Source organism: Alexandromys fortis, unplaced genomic scaffold (genome assembly GCF_014885135.2).
Source record: "Alexandromys fortis isolate MF-2015 unplaced genomic scaffold, M_Fortis_MF-2015_v1.1 scaffold_164, whole genome shotgun sequence".
In the NCBI taxonomy this organism is placed as follows: Eukaryota; Metazoa; Chordata; class Mammalia; order Rodentia; family Cricetidae; genus Alexandromys; species Alexandromys fortis.
Window position 1 is genome coordinate 2,010,304 of NW_026068047.1, and position 27,812 is coordinate 2,038,115.

The 27,812-nt window shown below is 41.8% G+C and overlaps 1 protein-coding gene across 1 annotated transcript in view; it reads left to right on the forward strand.

Annotated features, from left to right (window-relative positions):
* Ube3d (ubiquitin protein ligase E3D) overlaps positions 1-27,812 on the forward strand; it is a 139,011-nt gene that overhangs the window by 7,204 nt on the left and 103,995 nt on the right. Inside the window, exons 2-6 of the mRNA XM_050118928.1 lie at positions 2,205-2,401; positions 5,405-5,495; positions 14,701-14,869; positions 20,840-20,909; positions 26,828-26,897. Coding sequence (XP_049974885.1) covers positions 2,205-2,401; positions 5,405-5,495; positions 14,701-14,869; positions 20,840-20,909; positions 26,828-26,897 — 597 coding nt within the window. The remainder of the gene's footprint in view (positions 1-2,204; positions 2,402-5,404; positions 5,496-14,700; positions 14,870-20,839; positions 20,910-26,827; positions 26,898-27,812) is intronic.

Below are 27,812 nucleotides of genomic sequence, written 5' to 3' on the forward strand. Positions count from 1 at the left end.
TAAATAAATAAATATTAAAAAAATGTAATGTAGGGCTGGAGAGATGGCTCAGAGGTTAAGAGCACTGCTGCTCTTCCAGAGGTCCTGAGTTCAGTTCCCAGCAACCACATGGTGGCTCACACCCATCTGTAGTGAGATCTGGCGCCCTTTTCTGGCGTGCAAGCATACATGGAGGCAGAATGTTGTATACATAATAAATAAATAATAAATCTTTAAAAAATGTAATGTATAATTAAAAATTACAGACTAATAGTCATTTATAATATTCACACTTATAATCATGCTAGTTAGGTTTTCTAGATGTGCAGAGATATATTTCAGATGGATAGGTATTCTTCAAATCTTTCAAAGATGCACAAAATATGGCATTTAAAAATGCTTTAAGAACTTAGACTTTTCTCAGCATTTTTGCTTCTGGCAGCATCAATTACTTCAGAGAGGTTGATGGACATTAAAGAAACTCGTTATGGAATTTACCTTCAGTGTGACAAAGCTAGCCATTTGGGTAAGAAACTGTTCTTGCCTGGACTACTTGATGGTATGCTGTATGAACTGGACATGCAGGATCCACAGAAAAATGAGTGCTGAACTTTTCAAAAGACGAGATGGTCCCTCAGGGTTCCTGACTCACAGAAGAAACTGCCAGACATTCTTCAGGACACAGAAGAAAGCAGCTGATTACAAGGCAGAACAGGTCTTCAAATTTCCTGCTTCATGGAAAAGTCTGCTGGATACTATGGGCCTATAGGCTCAGGGTGGATGCCTCAATGTTAGAAAAGAACTTGGGTAACTGTCCAGGAAGTGAGATGTATTTGCCAATTTTAGAGTTTTGGAAGTTGCTTACAATGCACTTTCTGTGTAATATTACTTAGGTAATATTATATCCTTCTGGGGTCTTTGAAGAATTGAAGACAGATACTTATAGTTATGGATACATTTCCTTAGTTATAGTAAAGGATAAATTAAATATAAAGCTTTAGCCTCACAAAGATAGGATCGGTGATAGAGTATTTTCCTTATGTTGCCAAATGTAAATGGACTAAATACTGTTATTATAATTCTTGCTTGAGAACATTTTGTATTTGTAATTTTATTTTTGTTAAAGTTAAAACCTGCCTTTTTAATTAGACAGAAAAAGGGAAAATGATGTGGGATGTCCTTTCTGTATATGTGTTGCTTTATTGGTTAATGAATAAAGTTGCTTCAGCCTATGGCAGGGCAGAATAAAGCCAGGCAAAAATCTGAACAGAGATATAGAGAGAGAATAGGTGAAGTCAGGAAGACGCCATGACTGCTGAAGGAGAAGGATGTGCAGAAACCTTACCTGGTAAACCACAGCCTCATGGCGATACACAGAATGGTAGAAATGGGTTATTTTCTACAGAGCAACTCTGTCTTAAAAAAAAAAAGGGGGGGGAGTTATTTTAAGGTATAAGAGCTAGCCAATAAGAAGCCTGAGCTAACAGACCAAGCAGTGTTGCAATTAATATAATTTCTGTGTCATTATTTGGGTCTGGTGGCCAGGAAACGAACGAACAGTCTCACACTGAATGGTGCACTTTGCGCAGCTCTGTGTAAGTGGTTGAAAATTTCAGAACCGAAGCAGGGGCAGTGGGGGCTAAAGTGCTCAGCGGTCTCTTTGGGAATACTTCTAAGTAAGTGCTGGATGTGTTTTAACATCGCCCAGGTAGTAAAGTGGACACCAAACCACATATCTAATTGTGGCCTCCTTTGGCACAGTCTGTGAACCAAGAGTTGCCTTTTTTTCCTGTTGTGTGGGGTTTGTTGTTGTTTGAGACAGTCTCATTGTGGATCCCAGGCTGGCAGAGAACTCAGGAAATATTTACTTTCTGACTTTTTGCAGAAGGCTGCCTGGCATCTGTGTTTCTCTATGAACATCTTGCATATCAGTTAATAACACTTTGATTCCCTGCCTTTACTGCTGGTCTCAGAATCAAGAGTTAAAAACATGACCCAAAACTTCCACAGGGCGACCGGTACAATCTCGCCTGGTCTCACCTAGTCTGGCTTGTTTCCTAGGGTTCTGTTTTCCTGGGACAGGGATTTTTTTTTTTAAAGTCTCTATGGGAAGGAAGCAGAGGAATGGTGGGTTAAGCTTTTTCTTCTTTCACGCAGTGTGAAGCGTGTGTAGTTTCTCTTATCATAGAGAAATCATTAACTTGGGATCTATTTTGCATTATCAGTGAGCCAGATGAAGGAGGGATGCACCTGGATGTTTCCATAACGCCCACCTCACTTTTGATGCGAACGCCTGATGGCTGCAGCGAGACCCAGCTTCCAGCAGAGGTCAGGCTTGTACCGTCCTCGTGCGGCGGGCTGCAGTATATCAGCGGAGATGGCCTGCACCTTCGTCTGCAGGCCCGCACTGAATCCAGCCCTCGTGAGTAGAAGCCGCAGCCCTGATGGATGGTGGTATTTATTAAGTTGAAGTTTTCCCAGGTGAAAAAGATTGGCAATCAATGACCTGGAAGGGCTATTGATCGAGAAGTTTCGGGGTCCTGATCCACTGCCAGTTAACCAGCTGTGTGATGTGGAACAAGTCATTTAACGTTTCCGAACCTTCACTTCTTATAGTATACGTTTAATAATACACTTTAATTTTTATAGCATCTCCAATCTCTTGGCAAATTTGAGCAGAAGGTACAAATATTTCCCCCAAACCGCCCATTTTATTTCTTTAATCATAAATGCCCGGCTCACGAATGTGAGGATAAAACCATAAAGCAAGTATCTAAGACCTGGTTTGTTTTAAGACATCGCATAGCTATGTATTCGTTCAGCAGGCAGGTGTGCTCCAACTTGGTGTGAGCCGTTCCATGTGGATGCCGGGAACACAGAGGCCAACAAGCCACCAAGTCCTCTGTGGTTGTGGAGTGTCTATTCTAATGGGTGGGATGCTGACGACATAATTAAACTGCATACAGCAAAACGCTGTGGGTAAAGAAGTGGAATAATGCCACAGGGAGTAATGAGTTTCGGGAGGGCTACCTGAGGGTGAGATACGTTACCAGAGAACTGAGCCGTGGAGATTATCCCCTCCGTGCAGAGACCATTCTAGTTGGGGTAATGCCTGAGGAGGACCCAGAGTGGCGTGGGAGGCTGTTGTCATCTCAGTGGCTGCAATTGCAGGGTTTGTGATTGTATACAAACTCAAAATGTATATCAATACAGCTAGGTGTTAAAAAAAAAAAAACCACCTTTTTTTTTTTTTTGTAAGATCTCTTGGTTTTTTTTTTTTTTTTTCTTCTTCAATACTGGCTCATTGTATCTCTTACAATGTAATGAGTGCTGTAGAGGGGAACCAGCATTGGGGGAAGCGGAGCTGATGCTTTGTATCAGAGAAACCTTTGTTCTTTCTATTGCACCCCAAAGCCTCATTGCTGAACCATCTGCAGTAAGCCCTTGGGCAAGCAGAGCATTGTGCATCCTGGAGGTGGGAACCACAGGATTGTCCTAAGAGGCCTGTACGATGTAAACCCATCCTCTGGCTTTTGACAGGCAAGGGAAGGTAGAGGGAATGTCACTTATTCTTTTGTCCAAGAGTAATTTTGCTAATGTTCCAAATTAGTGAGTGACTGCAGTATGTAGGGTCAGTTTGGGAAATGAGGGACAGGGGAAAGAGCTGTCATGTCATGCTTAAGTGACATCCAATAGGGCAAGGTCCCCAGGACGGGACCATAACCCAACTGCCTCCCCCACAGTACCCACATTCTGGGATGGAGGATCTTTTTTCCTGTTGGCAACAATAAGTATAGCAGGAACTTCCTGCTGAAACTATCAGAAGGCAGGCGTGAGAGCCACCATGTTTTCTAGGATTCTGAGAGTAAGGATAGAGGGATAGGGATGTCCAGGGACATATTCATATTCTGTAACTGAATTATTTTTTTACATTTTTCAATTAATGAGCAACATTCAGTACTGACTGTGAGCAAACTGAATCCACTGCTGCTTGTCGGTTTTCGCATTGTTTGTGTTTGTTGGACTATTTCATGATGTTTTTGAAACATTTTGCTCAAATACCTGAAAAGGGAAACTCTCAAAGCCTGTTCTGTGGTGCATACAAAGCTCTCTAAAGCGGATGCTTCCAACTTTAATTGCTTTGCTGCGTGCTGTATAATAGGTGGGGAATAAGTGTTTCCGCATGGCTGACAATCAGCTCGGTGCGTGCTGGAGTGCCCCGAAATCTCAGCTCTAGAGGAAGCAACTTGTGAAGTTTTTAGCATTCAGTCGTGTCTCGAGGTTTTAAAGAGTTAGTAGCCTTCTCAGCTTTTAGGGAGCAGTCATGACCCATACCTCCCTGGCACACTGGTTTGACGTTGATGCAGGTGGGGTGGTGACTTTCGGTGTGCAGCATATGATCTGCTGTTACTCTTCCCCAGCAGCCATGTGCAGCTAAGATTCCATACCTGACGTATAGCCAGCAGAGAGCAGTGTTCCACTGAAAATTGATTTCTTCTGGACTGTGTTGGAGGGCTTAACCTGGGTCTTCGCTATAGATGATCAGCGTTGAAGAATAATACTGTTTATTTAACCTTCGTGCAGCAGGGATTTGTAGAGACACTTAGAGATTAAACTGCAGAACTTTTTTAATTGAGAGGACTTAAACTTTGTGGCATCTTAAAAAGCATTTTAAAGTACATACAAAGTAGCAGTAAGCAGATTCTATTGCTTGCTTATAGTAACTATGACCTCATTTCTTCAATTAGGTTTTTTTTAATAGACAAATAATCTGGTGGATTTTTTTTAAAATAAACATTTCCTTCATTTACAAATGAAACGTCAGAAATGAGAGGTACAAGCCACCCAGTACAACTGGATGGGCAGCCTAGGCTTTCCCCACAGTTTGCAATATCTTCTCCTCCCTCTCGTCCCCACCCCCCACAGTTTCATCAGACACTGGATTTTGCTCTTGGATAAAGAAATTCTTTGAAGCTTTGCATTCCTTGGATCTGTTCCACAAAGACCAGTCTGGATGTCCACTTTGCTTACTCGTAGAGTTTAACATGAAGGGGTGGACATAAAACTTAACCGTCAAAGCAAAAGCCAGATTGAGCTTACATTTTAGCGATCCAGCTACTCTCGTTGTTAATATAGAATTTATCGTATTTATAGAATGAGAGAAGAGACTCACCAGTATGTTACACGGTAATCTAGGGCAATGCCTGGCTCAGGAATACTAAGCAAAGTCTGTTGTTTTTGGAAACGCTTCACAATGTTTGCTTCTGGTTGAGTCATCGGAGAGTGCTAATTGAGCCTAGACTTCTGGGTAATTCGTCAACAGTGTGTATCGGTGGCAATTCATTGTGCTAGTGAATCCTTTAAACATCATATACTATGTTTGTTCCAAACCACTAAGACGTGCTGTTTTGTTGATTTCCTTTAGAACTGATTTCAGTGTTTAAGCACGGCTTGCGAGCCCAAGAATGTTGCACATTTTCTTGCCAATCCTGCGGTGAAGTCTTGATAAAGGACAGGTAAGGAATGTATTGAGCGCTGATTAGAACTCTGCCTGGGGATGATTTCTGGAAGCAGTTACCATGGGAACAGTGGGGGCCTTAAAGTGAGAGCCAGCTTAATGTCCCTTTGAACAAAGTGAACCCTGACTCCCACCATGATCATGGTCTGAGGGAGGCAGCTGGTCTTGGAGGAAGAGCCTGGACCGATCACTGAGAGCCATGCGGTCATCTCTCAGTGTCCTTTTGTCCTGATGGTGTGTGAGGGTTTCCACAGGAAGTCGATTTCCACCTGCAGGAGCTGTGCAACAGGACTGGATCTGAGCTAGTTCAGTCGGGGCCTTTCTAAAACCCATCCCCTGGTTCCCTGCTTATTAAGATGGAGCAGATAGAGCACAAAGTAACCTTTTCTCGGTGATTGGGTTCATCTTGTAACCTGCTCTGGTGATGTGCTGTAATTACTCTAAGGAGAAGGGAAGGGCTCTTTGCTATTTCCTTTCCTTAGCATTCCCAAGTTGGCCTCTCTTCTCAAAAAATCTCTCTCTCTCTCTCTCTCTCTCTCTCTCTCTCTCTCTCTCTCTCTCTCTATATCTCTAATTATATATTATTAAATTATTAATATTTTTTTATTAATCAGATAAAATTTCTGATTTCTTAGGCATAAATGCTTCCTCTGAATTTTCAGCTTCTAGCAACTCATGTAGAAGACAGATGAAAACATTATTACTGTTAGCTGTATTTAAAGGAAGAATTCTTTGATGGATTTCCTGAGTTAGGTGCCTGAGACAAGAAAATAATACTTCCTTTCTGCAGCCTGCTCTGCTTTCAGCATCCTTGGTTCTCTAAGGCCAAACCTCTGCCCAGGAGATTTCGCTCCCCATACATTGTCACCAGGCAACTGTGGCCATTGCCTTTAGAGTGGAGATCACTTTCCTCTGCCCGTCGTCTCTTACCGAATGACACTTGGTCAGCAGCCTGCTGTCTGCTCAGACTTACTCTTGCCCTGTGCAGATCCACTGTCCCCCTCCCCACATAGGTGTTCTAAAGCACAGTTGTTCTTTCTTTGTTTCTTTCTTTCTTTCTTTTTTTTTTTTTTTTTTTTTTTTTGGTTTTTCGAGACAGGGTTTCTCTATGGTTTTGGAGCCTGTCCTGGAACTAGCTCTTGTAGACCAGGCTGGTCTCGAACTCACAGAGATCCGCCTGCCTCTGCCTCCCGAGTGCTGGGATTAAAGGCGTGCGCCGCCGCCACCACCACCCGGCCAGTTGTTCTTTCTGGATGGAGAGCTGGGATCCTATACACGCCACAACAGCTCCCCTGTGCTGCCTCCAGTTTCAGCCCTTTCTTGTGCTTCCTGCCTCCCCACCAGACTCACAAGTTATCACTGGGTCTGGACTGGCGCTTGTGTTCCGTAGCTTTGGCAGGTTTTCTTCGCCCTGAGGCTACCTGAAAGCTACCCCCTTTCCTGAAGGCACCCTACCCACCACCACTCCCTGGTTCGCCCCAGCCTGAGTTTCAGAATTTAGCTGCCATGGCAACCACTACTTTGAGGCCTTGTCCCCGTCGGTTGCTTTAGGTTTTCTTCTGAGGTCCATTTGCCCGTCTTCACATACTGTGGGCTTAAGGATAGCCACCCTGACTTCTCTGCCCTTGATTCCTATTCTCTTGATTGTGCAGTCTAGAGCAGTAGCCAGCAGTGGCCAGGCGGAGTATCCCGCCACCATTCGCTAGCTCAGGGATCTTGGAAAGGTTATTTGGTCACTCTTCCACAGTGTCCTTATGGAGAGCGTAGCTCACCATAGACCTTACCTCATAGTGCTGTTGGGAGGATCTGGTGATTCAAGTGTTTCTAGCAGTGCCTGGTATGGGGTAAGCCTTCACCATGCATCAGTAGCTGTTGCCATAACCATTATTCTTACCTGCCTCCTCCTCATCAGGCACGGCGCCTAGAGAAAAAGTGTATTCTTAGGAGGTCTCTACTGGGTTGAATGTGGTAAAGTTTGGTGTTTATTTTGGCTTCCCACCAGGCTTTCTTGCTTGCCTCCTGATCTTGGCAGTGCTCCAAGTAGATGAGCTGGCACAAATGCACCCTCAAGGTTTGGGGAGGTTTCAAACGGAGCCTCTTTTGAGTGATTGGCATGAGTAAGAATTGAAGGGGTCTGAAATATATGGAGACGAAGTTTGCTGTGCATCTGCTCTTGATGGCAGATGCACTTCTGAAAGAGCCAAGAGATCTCTGTGCACATTGGCCTTCCCTCAGACCGTTTCAGGCTTTGGATTAATTCTCGGATGAAGTTTCTGAAACATCTCATCCTATGCCACATGCAGTGATCTGGGAGTTGCAGCAGGAACGGTTACGTTCTTGGTACTCATGACAGAAGGGGGATGCTGTTTCTTTACTGCCTGGCGTTTATGCTTCCCTGGGAAAGGATGCTAAGGGAGAGGGCCTCCCTACAGTGCCTATCTCTCTGTCCAGGACTGTAGTCTTCTGTTTTATGTCGGTTCTCCTTAGGCTCTAAAAGTGAGAACTGGAAGGGTGTGGGGCTGATGGTAAAAGACAGCCTTCCTTCTTGACTATCAGGAGGCTTGCCCTTCCGTTCCTCGCTGGAGAATGGAGCATATGTATGAACTTCCATTCTCTCACTGAGGGCGGAGGACCTTCTCTGTACCACCTGAACCTCTTCTTCCAGTACCGCCTTCTAATCATGCTTGCTTTCCAGATTTACAAGAGAGCTAAGCAATGCGACATATCTAACCGAGGAAATGCTCAGCAAGGTTTATAATTGGTTTTATTGATTCCGTCTCCCCTTTCCAGATTGTTTTTATTAGTAAAGTAGCAAGTGTCCTAGTTTAATGTCTCAAGCATTTTGGGCTGAGGACCGTGGCTCCCATAGTCTGTAGGTTTCAAAATGAGAGGATGGACACTGGTCCCCTCCCACCCTTTCACAGCACCCCCCATCAAGCCCCTGTGTGTGCCTTGAGCAGCACAGGTAGTAACTTGCTCAGGGTTTGCATCCATCTCATAGTCTCTTGGACAGTATGTCCCGTGATTCTGGATGGACTTCCCCCTGATGTCTGCTCATGGATCTCACAATTTACTGTGGAAATCAATCCTGGGCCTCTGCACTTCCTCCTTGGTGACCTGTTCTGCGTGGTTGCCAAGGACCACTTTGGTGCTTCTTAAAAAGCAAACGGGACCAGCCGTGTTTCAAGTGAGCTGATGTGTGTTTTCATCAATATCAACAAATTATAAGCAGCATTCTCTAGAGGGTATCAGGGTTATCGACTGCTTTCTTTTAAATTCTTATTTTGTTATTTTTATAATGTGCATGTGTATGTGTACGTGTGGGTATATATGCGTGTGTGTGTGCAATTGCCTATAGAGTCCAGAAGAGGCTGTCAGATCCTTTTGGAGTTATAAGGTTGTAAGGCACTCCACATGGGTGTTGGGAGCTGAGCCCAGGTCCTCTATGAAAGTGGCATGCCCTTATCCTCTGAGCCATCTCTCAAGCCCTCTTATATAGGAATAAGTTGCATTAGTTTTGGGGCATTATTTCTCTATCTGTAAACTGTAGAAGTTGGGTTAGAGAAACCTGTGACAGTTTCATCAGCACGGAACTTTTCTGATTATTGAAACTCAAGAGCTTGTGCTCTGAGCTTCTGTGACTCTCTGAGTGTCTAGCTAGTTTAAGGCTAAAGCATGTTCTGTTCTTTCCTTTTGAATGAGAAAGGTTCTTGTCCAGGAAAGGACAGAAATAACATAAAGACATTGACTCGGAAAGACTCGTTAATGGCTTTTCATTTTCATCACCAGAGCGTCCGAGGCCTGCGAATTATTACAGCCTTTTTCTTTCTTCAGGGCTGCATACTCTTAGCCGGTTTGTTTTGTTTGCATGTTAGTTAACAACATCTTGTTTCTTTCTAAGACAGCTGTCCAATTTATAATTACTTTAGTTCAAGTTTTCCTACCATATTTGTCTGAATATGTGCAGCTTTTAACTATGTTATTGTTGAGACTGAACAACCGATACATTTTCCTTTTTTGCAAATAGTCTGATAAATAGCCAGAGGTCAGTGTGTTTAGATTTTGTTCTGCCTTCTTGGAAAAGATTCCCGTCAGACTAGAGAATGACATCGGTAGCCAAACATTTTCCACACACACCTTCATATGCAGACTGTCTTTGGCATTGTCCTGAGGTCTGTGGACCAGACCCCTCCTGCTGCGCACACTGGCAATACTCGGTGTCAGCCCCAAGCTCATGGGGGACACTGAAACTCCAGGGGAACAGCAGGATGGGCTTTGTGGAAACAGATGTCACAGTGTCCCAACTGCTTGAGGGAGCCGCTTGACAGGCCAGCTCCAATTGTAGCTGCAAAGGTGTACTCTGGTGAGTATCATCGCTTGTTTATAAAAGAAATAAATGGGTTTTGAAAGTATAAAATTGAGCCTTGGATACGCTATAGACCACATGCTTACATGTACAAAGCGTGTTCAGTCCCTGTCATCCTGCTCCCCTCCCCCCAAACAAGGTGTTTTGTAAACTGGCCTTTTGACAGCATTGTATGCATTTAGGAATAAGATTATATATTACAGATTAATCATGGTGTGTACAGACAAATATTAGAATGTAAAGCTAGTTTTATAGTGCTGGTTGCCTGCCTGTTGGGTAACGTTGCCTGAATTTACGTAAATTCTGGCTGCCATATTTTGAGCTTTAAGTAGTTAATATTTTTTCTTAAGATCTTTAATTTTCGGTTGGTTAAAATCAAATCTTTAAACGGTTCTCTGGCATTGCCATTATTATTGTCATTGATTAGAAACTGACTTCAAAGTTCAGGGATGTTGTATTTTCTCCCACAAATGTTTAAGTGGTTAAAACTCCATCATTAGCTTCTATTAAAGTTATATGTTACATGTCATTATTTTCCAAAAGTTTATATAGCAAACTTTAATTTGTGGTAACCATGTACTGTTCCTCACAGGATCTTAAGTCTAGAGGAAAACCTAAGTTGCTGCTTCCCTTCCTTTCCAGCAGCTTTTTAGCTAAACTACCTTGAATTAAAAAATAAAGGTTTCTCTTTTATTTGAATATACTCTTAGGAAGTAGATGATATCAGAAAATACATTTTAGTGCTACTTTGGCCGATATACTTTAAGTCGATCTGTGATTAAAATGCATCTTTCCTTCTTAAAGGTTTCATCGCCCCCCCACCCCCCGCCAAGAAAAATATCAGAAAATTTTCTTTCTGCTGTAAACCTTTAATTTTTGCAGTGGGCTGTGAATTGCGTGCCTCTTTCTGATGCTATCTGTAGATGCTTATCCGGTGTGACATGGGGTCAAGTTAACTTTGAAAACTCCTATTTTGTGATAATGGGCATCAATTCTCCCAGGTCTTTGTGTGCTTTCATTTCTTTGATCATGCATGGGTCTTTGACATTCTGTCTCTTTTCAGTGTATTGAGTTCCTGTCCTGGTCCTGAAGGCACAATGTCAGGAGGCAGAGAGTCTGACTAGCGATTCATGGACCTATGTATGCCTAACTCTTGTTTTCACTTCCCTCCTTAAAACACTGAGATGCTTCTACCTATTTGTAGGTCCTAGACTTCCCTACAGAAGGGGTGCTCATTCACCCGCTCAGCCTTTACTCCTGCCCTGTGTGGCCAGGGAGGAGAATGTATTCCAAGGGAAAGAGTAACTTTAGAGCCAAAAAGTCCTGGATAAAGACCCACGCTTCCGTCTTTGCTTCTAATTTTACAGACGTGTGAAGACATTTCACGCTCCTAAGCCCCATTTTCCTCCTGTGTGACAGGAGCATTGTTGTTTAGACCTCACAAAATGTCCTGAGCATTAAATATGGTAAGGTGTGTGCAGTGCCCCCAGGGGTCTTGCAAGTGCTTCTACTCATACTGACTCACAAGATTGCTATAGGACACATTTCTTGCTGGCTAGACAGCAACAAGAATTCCTCTCTGACCCGTGGTCAAACATTGGGCTGCTCTTAGGGGAGTCCTGCTGAGGAGAGTGAGGAGAGAGGGAGGAATTGTAGGAAACGGGGGGTTCAGGGACATCGCAAGAAAACCCACAGAAACCCCTAGCCTGGCTCAGAGTCTGAACCAACAACCAGGATGAGATTGACCTAGGCCCTCTGCATATATGTGACAGGTGTGTAGGTTGATCTATATTGAAAATCCCGGCAATGGGGTCAGGGGCTGTCCCCGGTGCTTTGTCTGGCTCTTGGGAACTTGTTCCTCATGCTTTATGGCTTTGCCCAGCCTTACTACAGGAGGAAATGCTTGGTCTTATGGCAGCTTGATATGCCATGCTTTGCTGAAGCCCTTTGGGAGGTTGCCCTTTTCTGAGCTTATGAGGAGGAGGAGGGGTGGATTGGGGAGGGGGAGGGGAGGAGGGGAAGGGAGTGAGAGGAAGGATGGGGAGGATGTGGTCAAGATATAAAATAAATAGCTAATAATAATTAAAGCAAAAGATTTTCTATCTATATGGGCTTTGCTGCATGCAGTCTATGTAAGGAATAGTTGATAGTCTCACTGGGGGATCCTTGTCTCCACATGTGACATAGTTCCAGGTACAGAGCACAAAATCCATATCAGACAGATGCTGTTGCTGCTTTGGCTGAGAAGCTTCCCTGCCCCAAGCAGACAATTCTTTGATTGTGGCTTTTAGGATTTTACCAAGGTAACCGCATTCAGGGAAGGTCAAAGTATGCACCCTTACCAGATGTGTGCAGCTCATTCATAGATCTTCCTAGTAAGATGCAGTTACGAATCGTATGGATCGTTTCTACCGTAAGCAGTGTTGCCTAGCAATGTATGTGATGCTCAGGATCTTACCTGGTTTCCAAGGTAACGAAGCTAGGTGGTTATTCCAAAGGTCAGCTACTCAGGCAGCAAGGAAAGGCTTGTTAATCCTTGCATCCACGTATGCAGCAAATCCAGCCAGGAGCCTCACATGTCAGATTTACCCAAATTTACCGCTTCATTCCTTCAAGAAACACTTAACAAGTGTGTCAAACGGCAGGAATACAGTGCAGAGGTAAAGAGATGTAGGGCCTGCCTTTGTGTTGTTTCTTCCAGTGCCCTAAATTCCTTTCATTGCTTGAGGGACTCCTGTTTTCTTATCCTTCAAAGACCAGCTCAGAAGTTACCTGTTCTCTAGTTGGTAAGCAGAATATGTCCTTAGGACTCTGTCTGTCCTCCCCTGTATGCATGGTCTGGTTTGGGAGCACTCTGACTCCCTACAAATAAACTGTAAACTTTGTGTTTATGTGGGAAGGGGGCTGACGCTTTCGTCACATTTCCACTGTGATCTGTACTGCCGCCCTCCCCCAGGAGGTTAGAATGACATTGCTCTATTAGGCGCTTTCTAAACACACACGTTTGTTTATCGTGTGTAGTCTCTACTTCCTATTAGAGTACTTTGAAAAGGAAGAGACTGGGTATGTGCTTGGGTGTCATATGTTAGGCCAGCATACTGGCCGGCTCCTGGCAAGCTGTCAGAAGTGGATGCTGAAAGAATCCCTTGTCAGTGCCCTCCCATCTCAGCAGTCAAAATGATGCTAGTGGTGCCCCGTTTGAGTCAGTGTTTCTATTCATAGCTCTGTCCTGTAGAGCTGAAAGTTATATGACTACCCTCTTCCAATCTGTCACTGCCCTTTTATGATACTCATATTTGATTGGGAGAAAGGAAAAATGTGGTAAGGTGTGTGCAGTAGACATGACAGAGGCATATCTTAAATATTTTAACTTAACTCCGATCTTCTAAATGTACATTATTTTGTTTGTATTTTACTAGTAAGAGAAGCAGTAGATGTCACCTTAAGCAACAGATCAGGTTAGCATCACCAGAGTAAGCTCCGCTGACGTAGAGTGCTGTGACAGGATGTAATGAGAAGGACTTTCTTCTCTGGAATGCTTTCGCCAAGCCTGTGGCCCACACTGATCCAGAGACAGCATCAGAGAAGCTCTGCCTAAGAGGTGTCTTATAGACTGATGAGAAGTATACACTTGGAAACTGTCACAGACCAGAGGAGGCCTGGATTGCGTGATGACCAAATGCAGTGTGTGCCATGTATTATTGTACCTTGGAATCGAAAAGACAAAAACAAAAACAAAACAAAACTAAACTAAAGCACGTTGGTGAAAAAACTGGTGAAATCCAGATAAAGCCTGAGATTTTGACAAGTCAACTGTGGTTACCCAGAAGCTAACTGGAGAAAGTGGGGAAAGTGTATATGGAACTATCCACAGATTATATATGAGCTCTGTGATGTTTTTGTAAATCAAAAATTATTCAGAAATAAAAAGTTTATTAAAATAGAGAAGTGAAAGAAATCACAAAAGACAGTGCTATTTAATATCAGTAAACCAAATTGAAAAAGAAAATAAATCTTTAAATATTTATAACAATTGCCAGTTAAAAGGGTATATCCTTAGTATGGAACATATTTTTATAAATTAATAAGAATATATAGAAATATCTTAAAAACGTAGTTATTGATCATTCTCCTTAGAAGAAATATAAATGTGACAAGTAAATGTAAAAATCACTTCTAGATCACTGGTAATTTAAGAATTGCTAATTAAAGCAGCAGTAAGTATGCTTTTAACTCGTTCCTTGGGTGGAGATAGGGAAAGAGACAGTGTTTAATTAAGAAGAGGTTAACCCTATGTGGGGAGAAGTTCACCTACTTATAAGATGTTTTCTCCCCCCAAATGGTCATATTTCTATATAACTTTTTAACAGGTATATCCATCACAGGGTTATTGATTAAGAACTCAAAACTAAATATCTGACAGTGAGGGGAGGAGCTAGAAAGTCTTGACATCCCATAGACTGTTGTGGAGTCATTGGGCATCCGGACCTATGTGAAGAAATGGAAACAGAGTTCTGTCTGTGTCCTCTCAGGACACAGGGCTCCCATGTGTGCATGTATGCAGTGTCTGTGTCTTCTCAGGACACAGGCTTCCCATGGAAAGGATGGTGATGAAAATGCTGTCATGTTAGAGTAGCTGATTTGTAAATAGTGAGCCAAGGAAGACTTCTGCCTTCTTTATGCCTCTCTGCCGCGTGTGAAACATTGTGTGGAGTGAGCATATATTACTTTCATAACTGGGGGGAATTGACACTGCAAGCATGTGGCTAATGAGCTTCTTAAAAAAAAGCATTGCATTTTGTACAGTGAAAAAAGTACCCTTTCCTCTTTCCACTAGGAAGCTCCTCAGGGTGCTCCCACTGCCGAGTGAGAACTGGGGCGCTCTGGTTGGAGAATGGTGCTGCCATCCTGACCCCTTTGCTAATAAGCCTCTACAGCCACGAGAAAACGACTGTTTTATTGGGGACTCTTTCTTCTTAGTGAATTTGAGAAGTGATTTGGAGCAGGTAAGAGTTGAACTGAAGTCTTAAATTGGTAAAATAACATTGCAAAATACAATGTAACTTAGAGGTTGATTTAGATACCAATTTCCCTGCTTTTAACCCAAGGTTTGTTGAAGAGATTGTTCTAAAAGCCACAATTCAGTATTTTAAACTGCTTCTGCACGTCATCTCTTTGGGTAGAGGAAAGGCCTTAAACTCAAGCCACCACTGGGGTCTGGAGGAATAGGACACTTATTCACGCTTAGATTTTTGGAGTGCTACCATAATGCCCTGCTTTCTGGCCACATACTATAATCTGTGCATTTTAATCTCAAAAGTCTTAGTGAAAGTGCAGGAGAGTTAGCCCAGGATATCCACTTTGCAATTAGATCCAGGTATCTTACTGTGTTTGCCTATTGTCTAGACTTTCAGTAATGTTGAAAAGGTGGGTGCCATTAAAAAGAAAGAAAGAAAGAAAGAAAGAAAGAAAGAAAGAAAGAAAGAAAGAAAGAAAAAGGAGCCCTCAAGTGGTGCTGAGCTGAGCTATGGGCCTGCACTGGTGTTCAGCAGTTCAGAGTCTCATGCTCTCCGTATGTAGCTTGCTTTGAGGATAAGGCAGCTTCCTCTCACAACATTAAAAAAAAATTACTTCTATTTAAGAGGAAGTCAACAGGTAGGTGTTGGTATGGTCCTGGTAAGGAGTTCTCCCCCGAGATGGCCAGTCAATAGAGATATAATTTAAAATGTCAAGAAAATTATCTCTGGACAGCCTTTATTTCAGTAGTGATTATTACTGGCAAGCACGGAAGCATTGCATTTTAAATTTCACTTAGAACTCAGTTCACTTTCTGCACTAAAAACAGCAGCGAGTGTGTGGTGGGTGGCCAGCTTAAAGAACAATGAGGAAGATGAAGGGGAGGCGGCAGATAGCTGGATAGCTCTCAGGTAGAGGTGCATAGGGCTTCCTCTCAGCACAGGAAGAAGCCCCTTGTCTGTCATAAAGTACTTGAGTGTTCTGTGTTTCAGCAGATGGAGGATGAGTTAGTGTAGGTCAAAGTCATAGTTAGGGTTAAATTTATATTTTCATCGGGATTTAGATCCTTGCTGTCATGTTTTTCATTTTTATAATTATACCACCTACTTGCAAAGTATGGAAGGTGTGAGGAGAAAAAACAATGGAGAAAGATTAAATAAGAGGAGTAGATTAAAATAAGAAAAACTGAGTTTTCCTTGTGGAGAAACCACGCCAAAATATATTCTCCGCTTTTACAGTCATCACTTACATTAGGGCCTTTTAAAGAATTTATTGTCCTTCTAAATGATAGTCCCATGCTTTGTGTGCTAAAGGAAGATTCTTGTATTTAGACATTGCAGTTTCCACTGTTAGGGAGGCTGTGGGAAGTTGCTGTCATGACAAGCTACCGTGGACAAGGTTGTTTTCAAGTTGGTCTGGATGGAAGTTTCACTTTAATTGCATATTGTAGCAGTTGAAAGAGTATGCCTGTGACCGAAATAGTAACATAAATTTGGAGTGACTGCTTAAACACTGCTCTCAAGGATCCGGTGGGAACAAGGCTGCTCTGTGCTATTGAAAACCTATTCCTCATATCACCAGGTTTGGCCATCGAACAGGGTTGGGAAATGTCACATGGTGACACAGCATCCTAATGGTATCTCTTGGGAAGCATTTGTGTGTGTGTGTGTGTGTGTGTGCGCGCGCGCACAAGACCATATCAAGGGTCCTTAGAAATTGAAACAACACAAAAGAAAATAAAATCATGGGCAGGAGGCTAATCCAGCTCTCTGAGCGGTACTGCCATCTCTCAGATATATTGATTTAATTAGTCCCCAGCAATGTCTTTCTTTGAGGTTTGCTCCGTAGAGTTCCCACAGTGTTAGACGGCTTCATTACACAACTTGTTTTATTATTTCCTTGAAGCTTAGCTAGAGAAAAATGCCTTGCAAGGCAGAGCTTCTTCTTAAACAGAATTCACGTGCTAGAGTACTTTAATTATAAAGATCGGAGTTTGGAAGCAGCACAAACATATCTTCACATGCTTCCATTCCTCCACGCCTTCTTGGGTTTGTAGTGCTGTTTCTGGGCCTCATTAATGCAGCAATAAGTGCGCTCTATTTTCAGGAGTCCTCTGCTGAAGACAGGGCTGTGATTCACTTGTCATGTCTGATATTAGTTTTTGGGCCTCCCACATACTGAGTATTTCGCATCTTATAATAGGAAAATAACGATGGACCTCAATCTTCCATTAGAGTCATAATATGATTCAAAATTTAGGGAACATAAGCTGGGAATGGGAATTATTATGCCCGTGGTCCTAACTGCACTGGATATGTAGATAGTATATTGGGTTCGGGAATGCAAGTCCAGCCTGAGCGACATAACAAGACCTCATTTTGCAAAGCGACGAAACTTAGTGCAATCATGCTTTATTTTATTTTTCTAAAGAAGCAAAATTGAATTTGGCTTGATTACTGCTGGAGAGTATGACCAAGATCAACTTTATCTTTTATTTTTGGGGGCACTGAGTTAATAATTTATGGGTTTGAGGAATTTTTTTGTGGTTTTCATAATATTTACACAGTACATTGATCATCTTTATTACTATGCATGCTTCATCTGCCCCTTTTTTTCTTACTAATGTGATTAAGAGCAAACAATAGTATTGTGTCATTTCATCCCTATGTGTTTCCATATGTGTTTAGGTCTAAAAATAGGGAAAAAAGAAATATGTAACCTCAGTTACCATTATCACACCTCATAAAATCAGGTCATATGCAAATTTTATTAGTTATCTTCAAAGTATTTTCAGTATGTTTATTTGGATGAAAAATGATTTGCTTTTTATTGATCAATTTTTAAATGCTGATTGTCCATATCTTATAAGGTTATAATCTTATTTTTAAAAACAAATAAATAAACCAATGATTTTCCTACTTTATTTATTTATTGGTTAGAGAAATGACTCAGAGGTTAAGAGTGCTTTTTGCACTCTTACCCAAGTTTAGGTCCCAGCACCCAAGCCAGGCAGTTTACAACTGTTTGTACTTCTTCCTCCAGGGGATTTAGCACCATTTTCTGACCATTTTCTGGCTTCCCTGGGCACCTGCATATACCTGGTGTGTGTGTGTGTGTGTGTCTGTTTGGAGAGAGAGAGGGGGGGAGAGAGAGGAAGAAGAAAGACAAAGTGACATGATCAATAATAAATGAAATGTGTAAGTGTGTAAGTGATGTAAGAGAAACCTGACACACACACACACACACACACACACACACACACACACACACACACACACCAAAAGCACCATTTTCTGTCTGGATAAAGCAAAATCCTTTCCAGCTTTGCTGTTCCAGTAAACCCTTTATTTCAAATTTAACTTTTAGAAAATGACATCCTTTGAAAACAATGTTATTACCAATTTGATGCTGGCTGGATGTTTTTACCGTTAGCCTGAACCTGGAGATCTTGGCCTTCATGACCTCTTTGCAAGCTCCCTCTATCTGGGCACGAGCGATTTGGCACTTCCCTGGTCCAGGGGTCTATGGCTTCAGATGGGAATGACTTTGTCCAATCACCTGCTGTGGCGAGGCTCTGCACCTGCTGTCTGCGTTGTGCTGGATTTAAGGATGTTAATAGCTGGACATGGCATCACCTGTGGACCTTGCTTAGGGTCCTTGCCTGGTTAGTGCCAGGGCCAGCGTGAGCAGGCTTGAAAATGTTCTATTTGGTAGTTTCCTCAACTGAGATTTGTAGAGACAGATCAGAGCTGTGTAAGTCCCGAAGCTAGAGGAAAATAGGATAGGTTGCGAGTTATTGAAGTATGAAGATACTCATTTCAGAAGTCCCTGTGGGGAAGAGCCACCGGGCATTTGTGGGTTTCTGCTCATAGTGGATTCAAAGGTAGGTAAAGGACTGAGTCATAAAGACCCCGCTAGGAGTTGCATAGTGGCTTCTGATTAACCTTCAACTAAAGCAAGGCATGTATTTTTTTTTCTGATTATATTTTTTCTTTATTTTAATTATATGTGTATTGGTATTTGCATATATATATATATCTGTTCAGCCAATGAGTGAAGGGCATGGTGTAGGCCCGAAGTGGCCATCAGATTCCCTGGAACTGGAATGATGGATGTTTGTTAACCCCCATGTGGGGGGTGTGAATTGAACCCAGGTCCTCTGGAATAGGAGCCAGGTCTCTGAATCACTGAGATATTTTTCCAGCCCCAAGAGAGGTATTTGTTTTTTAACTTTTTCATGTAACTTGCTTTTGCCTTCAGGACTTGATTGGTTCCAATAAGGTATATACCATATCTATTCTCTATTCGATAGTAGATTGCAACTGTATACAACCTATTTTATGACTTGGTGGGTCACAAAATGCTCAGCTCATGATGGGCAGCTTGGGTCATATGGTAACTTGTTGGCATGTAGTCAAATGTTCTGTTTCTACTAAAGCCTAATAGCAGGCCAAGAAGAACTGTCTCTCGAAGGTAGAATAGTTGTCTGTAGATGACGGTAAAACCTTTCTCCAAAGTCCCATAGGCCCCTTCTGTGATTCACCCATAGGGTTCAGCCAAAGGCCCCAAACAGCATCCCTATCTGCCACTGACACCTCAAGTACCATTGGGTCTGCTGCATCATCAGATGTAGAACAGTCTGCACAGTAGCCTGGATTTGTTGAAAATTCTTCTCCTATCTTAGGCCCCACTCAACACTAGCAGCTTGTCAGCTCTTTGGTGCATTGGTCAGAGTAACATACCCAAGGCAGGCGTTTGCTGTCTCCAGAATCTAAATAGGCACACCAAGCATTGTGCTGCTTTCTTGGCAGCAGGAGGGTCTAGACACAATAACTTACCCTTCATCTTTGAAGGGATGTTTATGCATGTACCACATTACTGAACTTCCGGAAATTTCACCGAGGTGGAAGATCGCTAAATTTGTACCCATGGAGGCCAGAAGTGGACACTGGGATCGGACTTCCATTCCCTGGGATGGAGATTACAGATGGCTGTACACTACTGTGTGGGTGCTAGGAATCAAACTGAGGTCCTCTGGAAGATCAACCAGTGGTCTTAACTACTGAGCCATCTCTCCAGCACCTCTTCCTGTTTTAAAATTAAATTTTCTTTTATTTTAAGTCAAGGTCTCACTGTTTTACACAAGGTAGTCTGGAACTTTACTATGTAGCTCAGGGACACCATGAACTTGCAATCCTCCTGCCTCAGCTTCATAAAACTTGGATTATAGGTATTTAACCCCCATACCCATCATCACACGTTTTTAGGACATCAGCTACATTGCGACACATACGTGAATGAAGAGCATTGTGTAGCTTTAATGAAGAATTACTGTGGGTCTCAAAAATAATAACATTCATTAATGACAAGGAGAATATCAGCAGTTAAGAAATATCCTACTGAACTTAGAGTTTTGAAGTCTGAGAGTGTTTCAGGAAATTTTTTCACTACCCATCTCTCCAGTTACAGTGCATATCTTAAATGGAGAAAAATAGAATTACATGAACAAGTTGGGTATTTTTAACTTCTGAATTATGGGTGGCTATGATTTGTATGTTGCACTGGACTCTGACTGAATGTGTGAGCTAGCGCTCCATTCCTTCTGTATTCTGGGTGCTCTGAGTTCGGGTGAGTTACCCACCATTGCCCTTGTCACCCACCATGTCCCTGATCTTTAGAAGTATGAAGTGCTTCTTGTTCCGATTATTTGGCAACATTTGGATTATCAGGAAGTGGCTAGATGTGTAAAAGTCAATCTGTGTATTATTCTGTCTTTGGATAGGAGAAAAAATGATCTCTGCATGTGAATTATGCACACAAGCTAAATGTATTCCTAGTATTTACTTGAGGGCAGAGTAGAATGTAAAGTTCAATGTATACCCTGGGGATTGTGTCAAAATTATATATTCCTTTTAAGAAAAGTTGAATGACATTTAAATGACATTTTTTCTTTTCCACAGGAACCAAAAGCAAATACCAAAGTCATTTGTAAGCGTTGCAAGGTAATGTTGGGAGAGACCGTATCATCAGGTAGGAATTTCATAATGCAAGGCTGAAATGACTGCCCTCTTACTTAAAAACTAAACAGATTTTATGGTCATTGTGTAGGAAAGAGGGATAATTAATTTATTTGATAGAATGCATGGATTAAAGAATAGAAACCACCTAATCCATCACCCAGTCTGCCAATGAGTCTGTACTCTCTGACCTTGCAAGGGCTAGTTAGGAAACCATGGTTTGTCTTCATTGTCTCATGGCCTTTTTGCAAAGCATCAGTATAGAGTTTGCACTTAGGTCCAACTTAAGGAAGGTTGGAACCTTTTTCTTAACACGATTCTTCTGTCTAAAGACTTAATACCCAGCGATGGAGAAGTTGCTTTTCTTTGCTGCTATCTTCCATGGGGCCCTATTTTGTTATTGTAAGTAGAAGGGGCCTTGTTGAAATACTAGGAAACACATTCTGGGTTTTGTACTTTGTTCCTTATTCTTTCTTTATTTTTATTTTTTCGTAAAGATTTTTAAATTTTGTTTTATGTGCGTTGAGTCTTTTGCTGGCATGCATTTATGTGTGCCTCACGAGTGCCTAGTGCCTGCGGAAGTCAAAGGAAGGCATCTGATTCCCTGGACCAGGAGCTTCAGATGGTTGTGAGCCATGATGTGGGTGCTGGGAATTGAACCTGGGTCCTCTGCAAGACCACTGAGCCATCTCTCCGGGCTCTCTCTCTCTCTCTCTCTCTCTCTCTCTCTCTCTCTCTCTCTCTCAACTTAAAAATATTATTTGTGTGTGCCTATGAATGAAGGAATGTGGAGGTCAGAGTTAAGCATTGTGGAGTTGGTTCTCTCATTTAAGCTTTGCACAGTTTCCAGGGGTCAAAGTCAGGTTGCCTAACTTGCATGAAAGTATCTTCACCCCCGGAACCATGGCTTTGTGTGTGACTCTTTTTCTCGGTGGTATTACGCTTTCTGCAAACTCTCCATTATACTACTTTAAAATATAATAATGAAAACGTTGGTAATTAAAATGGTGTTTAAAGATACAGTTTAAAATGTCTAGAGAGCAACAGCATGCTGTGTTTTCATGGGTAATGAATCATCACTTTAATATGATTAATTAGAGATTTAATTTAAGCTGTGCACTTAAGGGGAGGCAGATAGTGGTTTTGTATGTTTGTTTGTTTTACTCATTGAAATCTTATTAGTAGTTTCTTTTTCTAAGGAAGGAGAAAAGGAAGCATGTACATTAACGATATCAGTCAAGATATTATCCCTCCCCACCTCCTTCCCTGAGCAGGAAAACAACCACTTTATGTAACATCTCAAAAAAAAAAAAAAAAAACTGAAGCTTTCAAAGAGACGTTTCCTTGATGATGTCTGAGTACTATATTTATCTGTGGGTACAAGGACAAATGTTTAGAATGTATTTAGGGATTGTGCTAGTTTAGATTGATAATGCATGGTGGTTGTAAATTTTCCTCCAATAACCATGCCTTCCCTAGCCCTGGGTAGTTGGCTAGGTTTCCAGTACTAGACTTGGTTTCCCTCATGTTTAGTGGGTCCTACATTTAATTAGAGAGCCATTGGTTCCTGCCGAGGGACTGTATCTTTAGGGTTATCATGCCAGGCTGGTTGTGGTTCATAGGTGTCAGGGCTGGGTGGGACTGTTGGGTGTATTCCTCCTTTGGAAACTTGCATGTCACAGAAGACAATTTTTGTACAACATATTACTGGCTTTCAATGTTTGAGTAGAACCTTTCCCCAAATGGTTCTGGGGGCTGAGCATAAGCAAGGGCCATAGATACTCTTCAAGAAGCTGGAGTGAGCAATGTAAAACTGAACAAGGGGCTGGAACATGCTCTTCAGTGGGCAACCCAAGCCTGACACTCTGGGTTCAACCTTCTGAATAGACAAGGAGGTAGGAGAGAATGAGAACGCATGTATCATTCTCTGACCTTCACACACATGTGCCTGGGCACATGCATGTACACACAAAAACATGTAAAACTTTTTAAACATAAATTTAAAGCTTCTTCTAAAGAACTGAGCCGAATTAATGACTACATTGTATTCATACAGTGGACCTGTTCCACAGTGTAAATTCAAGCCAGTTAACTGACTGCTATATAGATAAACCAAGATCAAAACAAAGATCCATAGTTGTTGTAGTTACATGCAGTGTCTTGCACTGGTCCAAAAATGATTAGATCTTCAAAGCATAAAAGAGTGTTTTGTACGCAAGAAAAAATAAGGATTGACAAACAGATCCTGAATAAGTGCATAGATTAGGAAGCTAATCTGTGGAAATAGCTATAATGATACATAAAGAATTAAATGAAAAAATATCTTTGAATAATTTCAAATATTATATTCCACAGAAGGAACAAATGGGTAAATTTAGAATTGAAAATTATAATCTCTGCAAAGAAAAAAAACACTAGATGATCCAAACTACAGATTTAAGAAGATAGATTTTAAAAAAGTATTGAATTTTTAGATTGATAAAAATAGCCAATCCAAAGAACACAGAGGGGAAATAACTAAAACAAATCAAGAGATGCTCAGACTTATGGGACAGCATCAAGTGTTTCTACACATATGTAAATGGAATCTCAGAGTGGAGAAGAAAAAGAAATCATAAAACAAATTTGAAAAAGCTCATTGAAATCTGGGAGAAATTTGGTGGATGGCAATAATTCTTCTGAGAAGTTAAGTAAGCTCCAGGTTGTGTAGAGCTGCTGGAAAGCGTCAAGGTGGGAGGGATCAAAGAGCAGAAGAAAACCAAGCACACACAGGGACTTCATAACACAGCTAAGGAGAGTGTCTCGGAAATGGTGACCTCCAAGTGACATCAAAGTAGCCACACGAAGTGCTGCCGAGATAACCCATCACCCGACAGTACTGCATCCAGCAGAAATCTTCCTTAAAAATTAAAGAGAGAGTACAACTGTTTCTTGTTAAGTACATAAAAATAAAGTGTTATAAACAGACCTGCTCTACAGAAAATCCCAATAGGAGTTCTTCAGGCTGAAGTGCAAGATGCCAGGACAGTGTCTGGAAACACACAGACAGACATAGAGTGTGGGAAATGAGTGGTATACGGGGGAATTACCACTGGAGCGAAGTCAGGACAAAATTCCAGGCGTCACCCCCTGCAGGGTGTCAGTTCTCATACAGACAGAAATGAAGACTACACAGAGCAGAGAATTTGTCTCCCCATAACGCCGAGCTCCTGAAGGCTGCACCCTCCCAGCAAGGTGGGCAGGAGAGCTGGAATGACAAGCAGGGGCCAGCCCTTGCCACTGGGGGACCTTCAGCTGTTTAACTGAGCATAGGACTAGGCTCGCCACTAGATACTGTCGAAGTCAGATGTCTTTCACCTGTGGGAGGAAACCTTTCATTTTCAAATTCTTACATGTAAAATTTCCAATACAATGCTGTTGCACAACCAAAGCTAACTAGGCACACGTGTGTGTTAACTAGACAACCCCCGCCCCGCCGCTGCCCATCATGGTTTTCCAAATGTGAGCAAAATACCCGCAAAGAACTTAAAGGGATAGAATTTATTTTGCCTCTGGTTTTAGACCGCTTGAATCTGGACCTGTAGAGAGATAGCATCATCATAGTGGGTTTGCGTGATAGAGGCTGCTCAGTCCATAGCCAATAGTGGGGCTTGGGGCTGCGAAAGAACACAGACACACACCTCAGACCCATCCTGTGAACCTACTCCCTCTAGCTAGGGCCCACCTCCTAGAATCCTCATAATTTCTCAAAGTAGCTGGGCCTCTGGCCTTCAACAGTGAGCCTGTGGGGACATTTCTTATTCATCACAACTTTGCCAGGATCTAACTGTAGAAACAGACTTCTTATTGGAATTGTACTGACATATATAAGCTGTAAAACATGCTTGGGATATCTAACAGTGTAAAAGACAGATCTGAAGATGGCTGCACACAAGAATGAACGAAACGGTATGTGTGTTTGGAAATGCTCCGTGATAGAATCTCTGTGACCGTACTGCTTCATGATTGAAGCCAGCAGTTCGGAAAGCTGTTGATAGCAGACCCGATACAAGTTAAATCAAGAATTAATAAACAGAGGAAAGATGAGAAGGATCTTTAACCCTGCACACGGAAGCAGAAAGTAGTGTGTGGAGTATAGACAGAGATGTAGACTGAGGCAATCTACTGTGTGTTTAATTGTACATCTTTGTGGAAAGAGGAAAAAGCTGCAGCATAGGCTGTGTTCGATCAAAGAGTCGCTGAGAATTCTATGAACTGATGCAGAGCTATCTACAGATTCAAGAGGCACAGTGATTTCCTGAATTCCCATTTGGTGAGGCCCAAGTAAGATAAATAAAAGAAATCTGTATCTTGGTGCATCAAAGTAATGGCTGCAGAATGAAAAGCAAAGAAAAAAAATCTTAAAAGCAACCAAGGGAAAAAATGACAGCTCACCTTCAAAGCAGCAGCAGTAATGGAAATTTGAAGAGAGCGGATGGCATTGTCAGTGTGCACAAAGAAATAACTGTTGACCCCAGGACTTTGTAGCAACTGAAGTCTCCTCAACAAAGAAACAAACAGGCCAGGGTAGTACACCGCTAGCTGTTTCCTACGAAGAGAAATCCCACCTGTACCCGGATAGAAGAAAGTGACCCCAGAAAGCTCGGAGAAGATTGATAGAGCAGGTGGTTGGATGTGGACAACAGCCAATGAATCCCCACCGCATGAAACCAGCACAGGCACTCCGGAGTTAATAATTACCACCAGCTGGGACATAAAGAGTCACTGTGTGACATTCAATGATTCGCTTCTATATGCGATGATAAGACTTCAGAATAGTAAGGTGAAATTGACAGAAATGAAAGGAAACATATTTTCATCTTTTAGATACATAATGTATAATTACCATTATATGCTTTTTATTGATTTTTTTTTACCTTTTTCTGTGTCTTACATCAAGCCATTGAATTTTTTTTAAAAAAATTGTTTTGATCTTATTATAAATGGACACCATTGTTTTTAAGAAAATACTATTTTAAACTACTTCTGGTTTTTATTTTTAAAATTTAAAATATGTGAGAAATTCCCTTGCCTAAACAACAGTTTTCTTCAGCTTTTACATATTTTAATTTGTATTCAACATTTTTATATTAGTATCATCGTCTTTGTAGTCTGCATATTTTGCAAGTTTTCTTGGTGATGTTCAACTATACATACAGTTTTGAGGCCTTTGCCAGGAAACCACTCAGCAGTCTCCATTTTCAGTTCTGGTAACGATGCGAGCAAACCTGCCCACTTCTCGCGAGGATGCACCATGCTGCACCTGCCCTCGAAAAGTATTTTGTTTGATGCTAAAAAAGAACACTTCATTTTGTTCTGTGTTTCCCTTGTTATTAATGAGATGAAACTTTTACCTGGATTTTTAAGCCATCCTAGATGGTTATATTTATATTATTTTTTATTAGATATCTAGTCTGCTATTTAATTGTTTTCATAGTTAACAAGATAAGCAGACAATCAGATGTGGTGAGGCCTGTGTGTGAATACGGTCAGTGAGATTCCAGGTAGATAATGGTATCATGGTTACAGCTCTGCGCTTTGGGGTACCTGACTAACGAGCCTTCCTCAGCAACTCTGATTTGTAGCTACTCCATAGAACTGAGGAAGCAAAGGTCTTCATTTGGGGGTAGGACTGTGAGATCCCAACTTCCATGTGTAAGGTCTTCTTATTGGTGTGATCCCACCTGACCTGAAGCCTTGGTGTTATCTTTTTACCAAAGAGGGAGTGCCTTTTCCTTGAAACTGAGTATTTGTGGAAATTGTTACTGAGATCCAATTTTATGAGTAGTCAAACAAAATAGTTTGGAAGGTCATAATTCAGGGCCAGCATGTCTGTGATATCAGTGTATTGGGAAGATTTTTTTTTTTAATTTTCTTCTTTTTTGTTTCCAGAAACAACTAAATTTTACATGACAGAAATAATTATCCAGCCATCTGAGGGAAGTTTTCCTAACATACCAAGGTAAAAATAACGAATCAAGTTATTGTATAATTTGAAGTATGGAAAAAGACAGGTACAATGATTGAGAATTCATCTCTTCATAGCTCTATTTGAAAAGGGATTTTTCTGTTTAAAGTCCCTGTGAGTGGCTGGCTATTAGATGAAGCAAATCACACATGTACACAATTTGAAGACCTATTTCTTGCTTAGGTGGTGCTATAGACAAATGTGTTTCTGTTAATCTAATTGGGGCAGGGTTTTTTTCTGATCTTATATTTCATCATAGGCTTTTGAATATTAATCCCAACTTTAATACTGATTTGTTTAAAACTGGAAACAGAGAACAGTTTTATGGGCACCTACTTTTTTAAGACGGTTACTTAGCCTTTAAAGTATCAGTATTTTCTTTTACTCCTTTTGTTCACAAGCACGGGTGACCTGTAGTTTATTGTGCTGGTTAGTTTTGGCACACCCTAGAGACACATGGGAAAAGGGGACATCAATTGAGGAACTGCCTCCATCAGATTAACCTGCGGGCATATCTGTGAACATTTTCCTGACTGATGATTGTTGTGGCACTGCCCAGTGCCACCTGTGGGCAGGAGGTCATAGATTATAGAGGGAGGCAGACTGAGCAGGCCATGGGAAACAAGCCAGTAAGCAGCATTTCTTCATGGCCCCTGCTTTAGTTCCTGACTCGAGTTCCTGCCATGCTTTCCTTTGATGGTGATAATGGTTAGATTTATGTCAACTTAACACAGCTGTAATCATCAGAGAGGAGGGTGCTTTGATGGAGAAAATGCCTCTATAATACTGGACTGTAGGCAATCTTTTAGGGCATTTTCTTAATTAGTGATCGATGGAGGAGGACCTCCCCTATTGTGTGTGTGTGGTACCACCCTGAACTGCTGATCCTGGATTCTATAAGAAATCAGG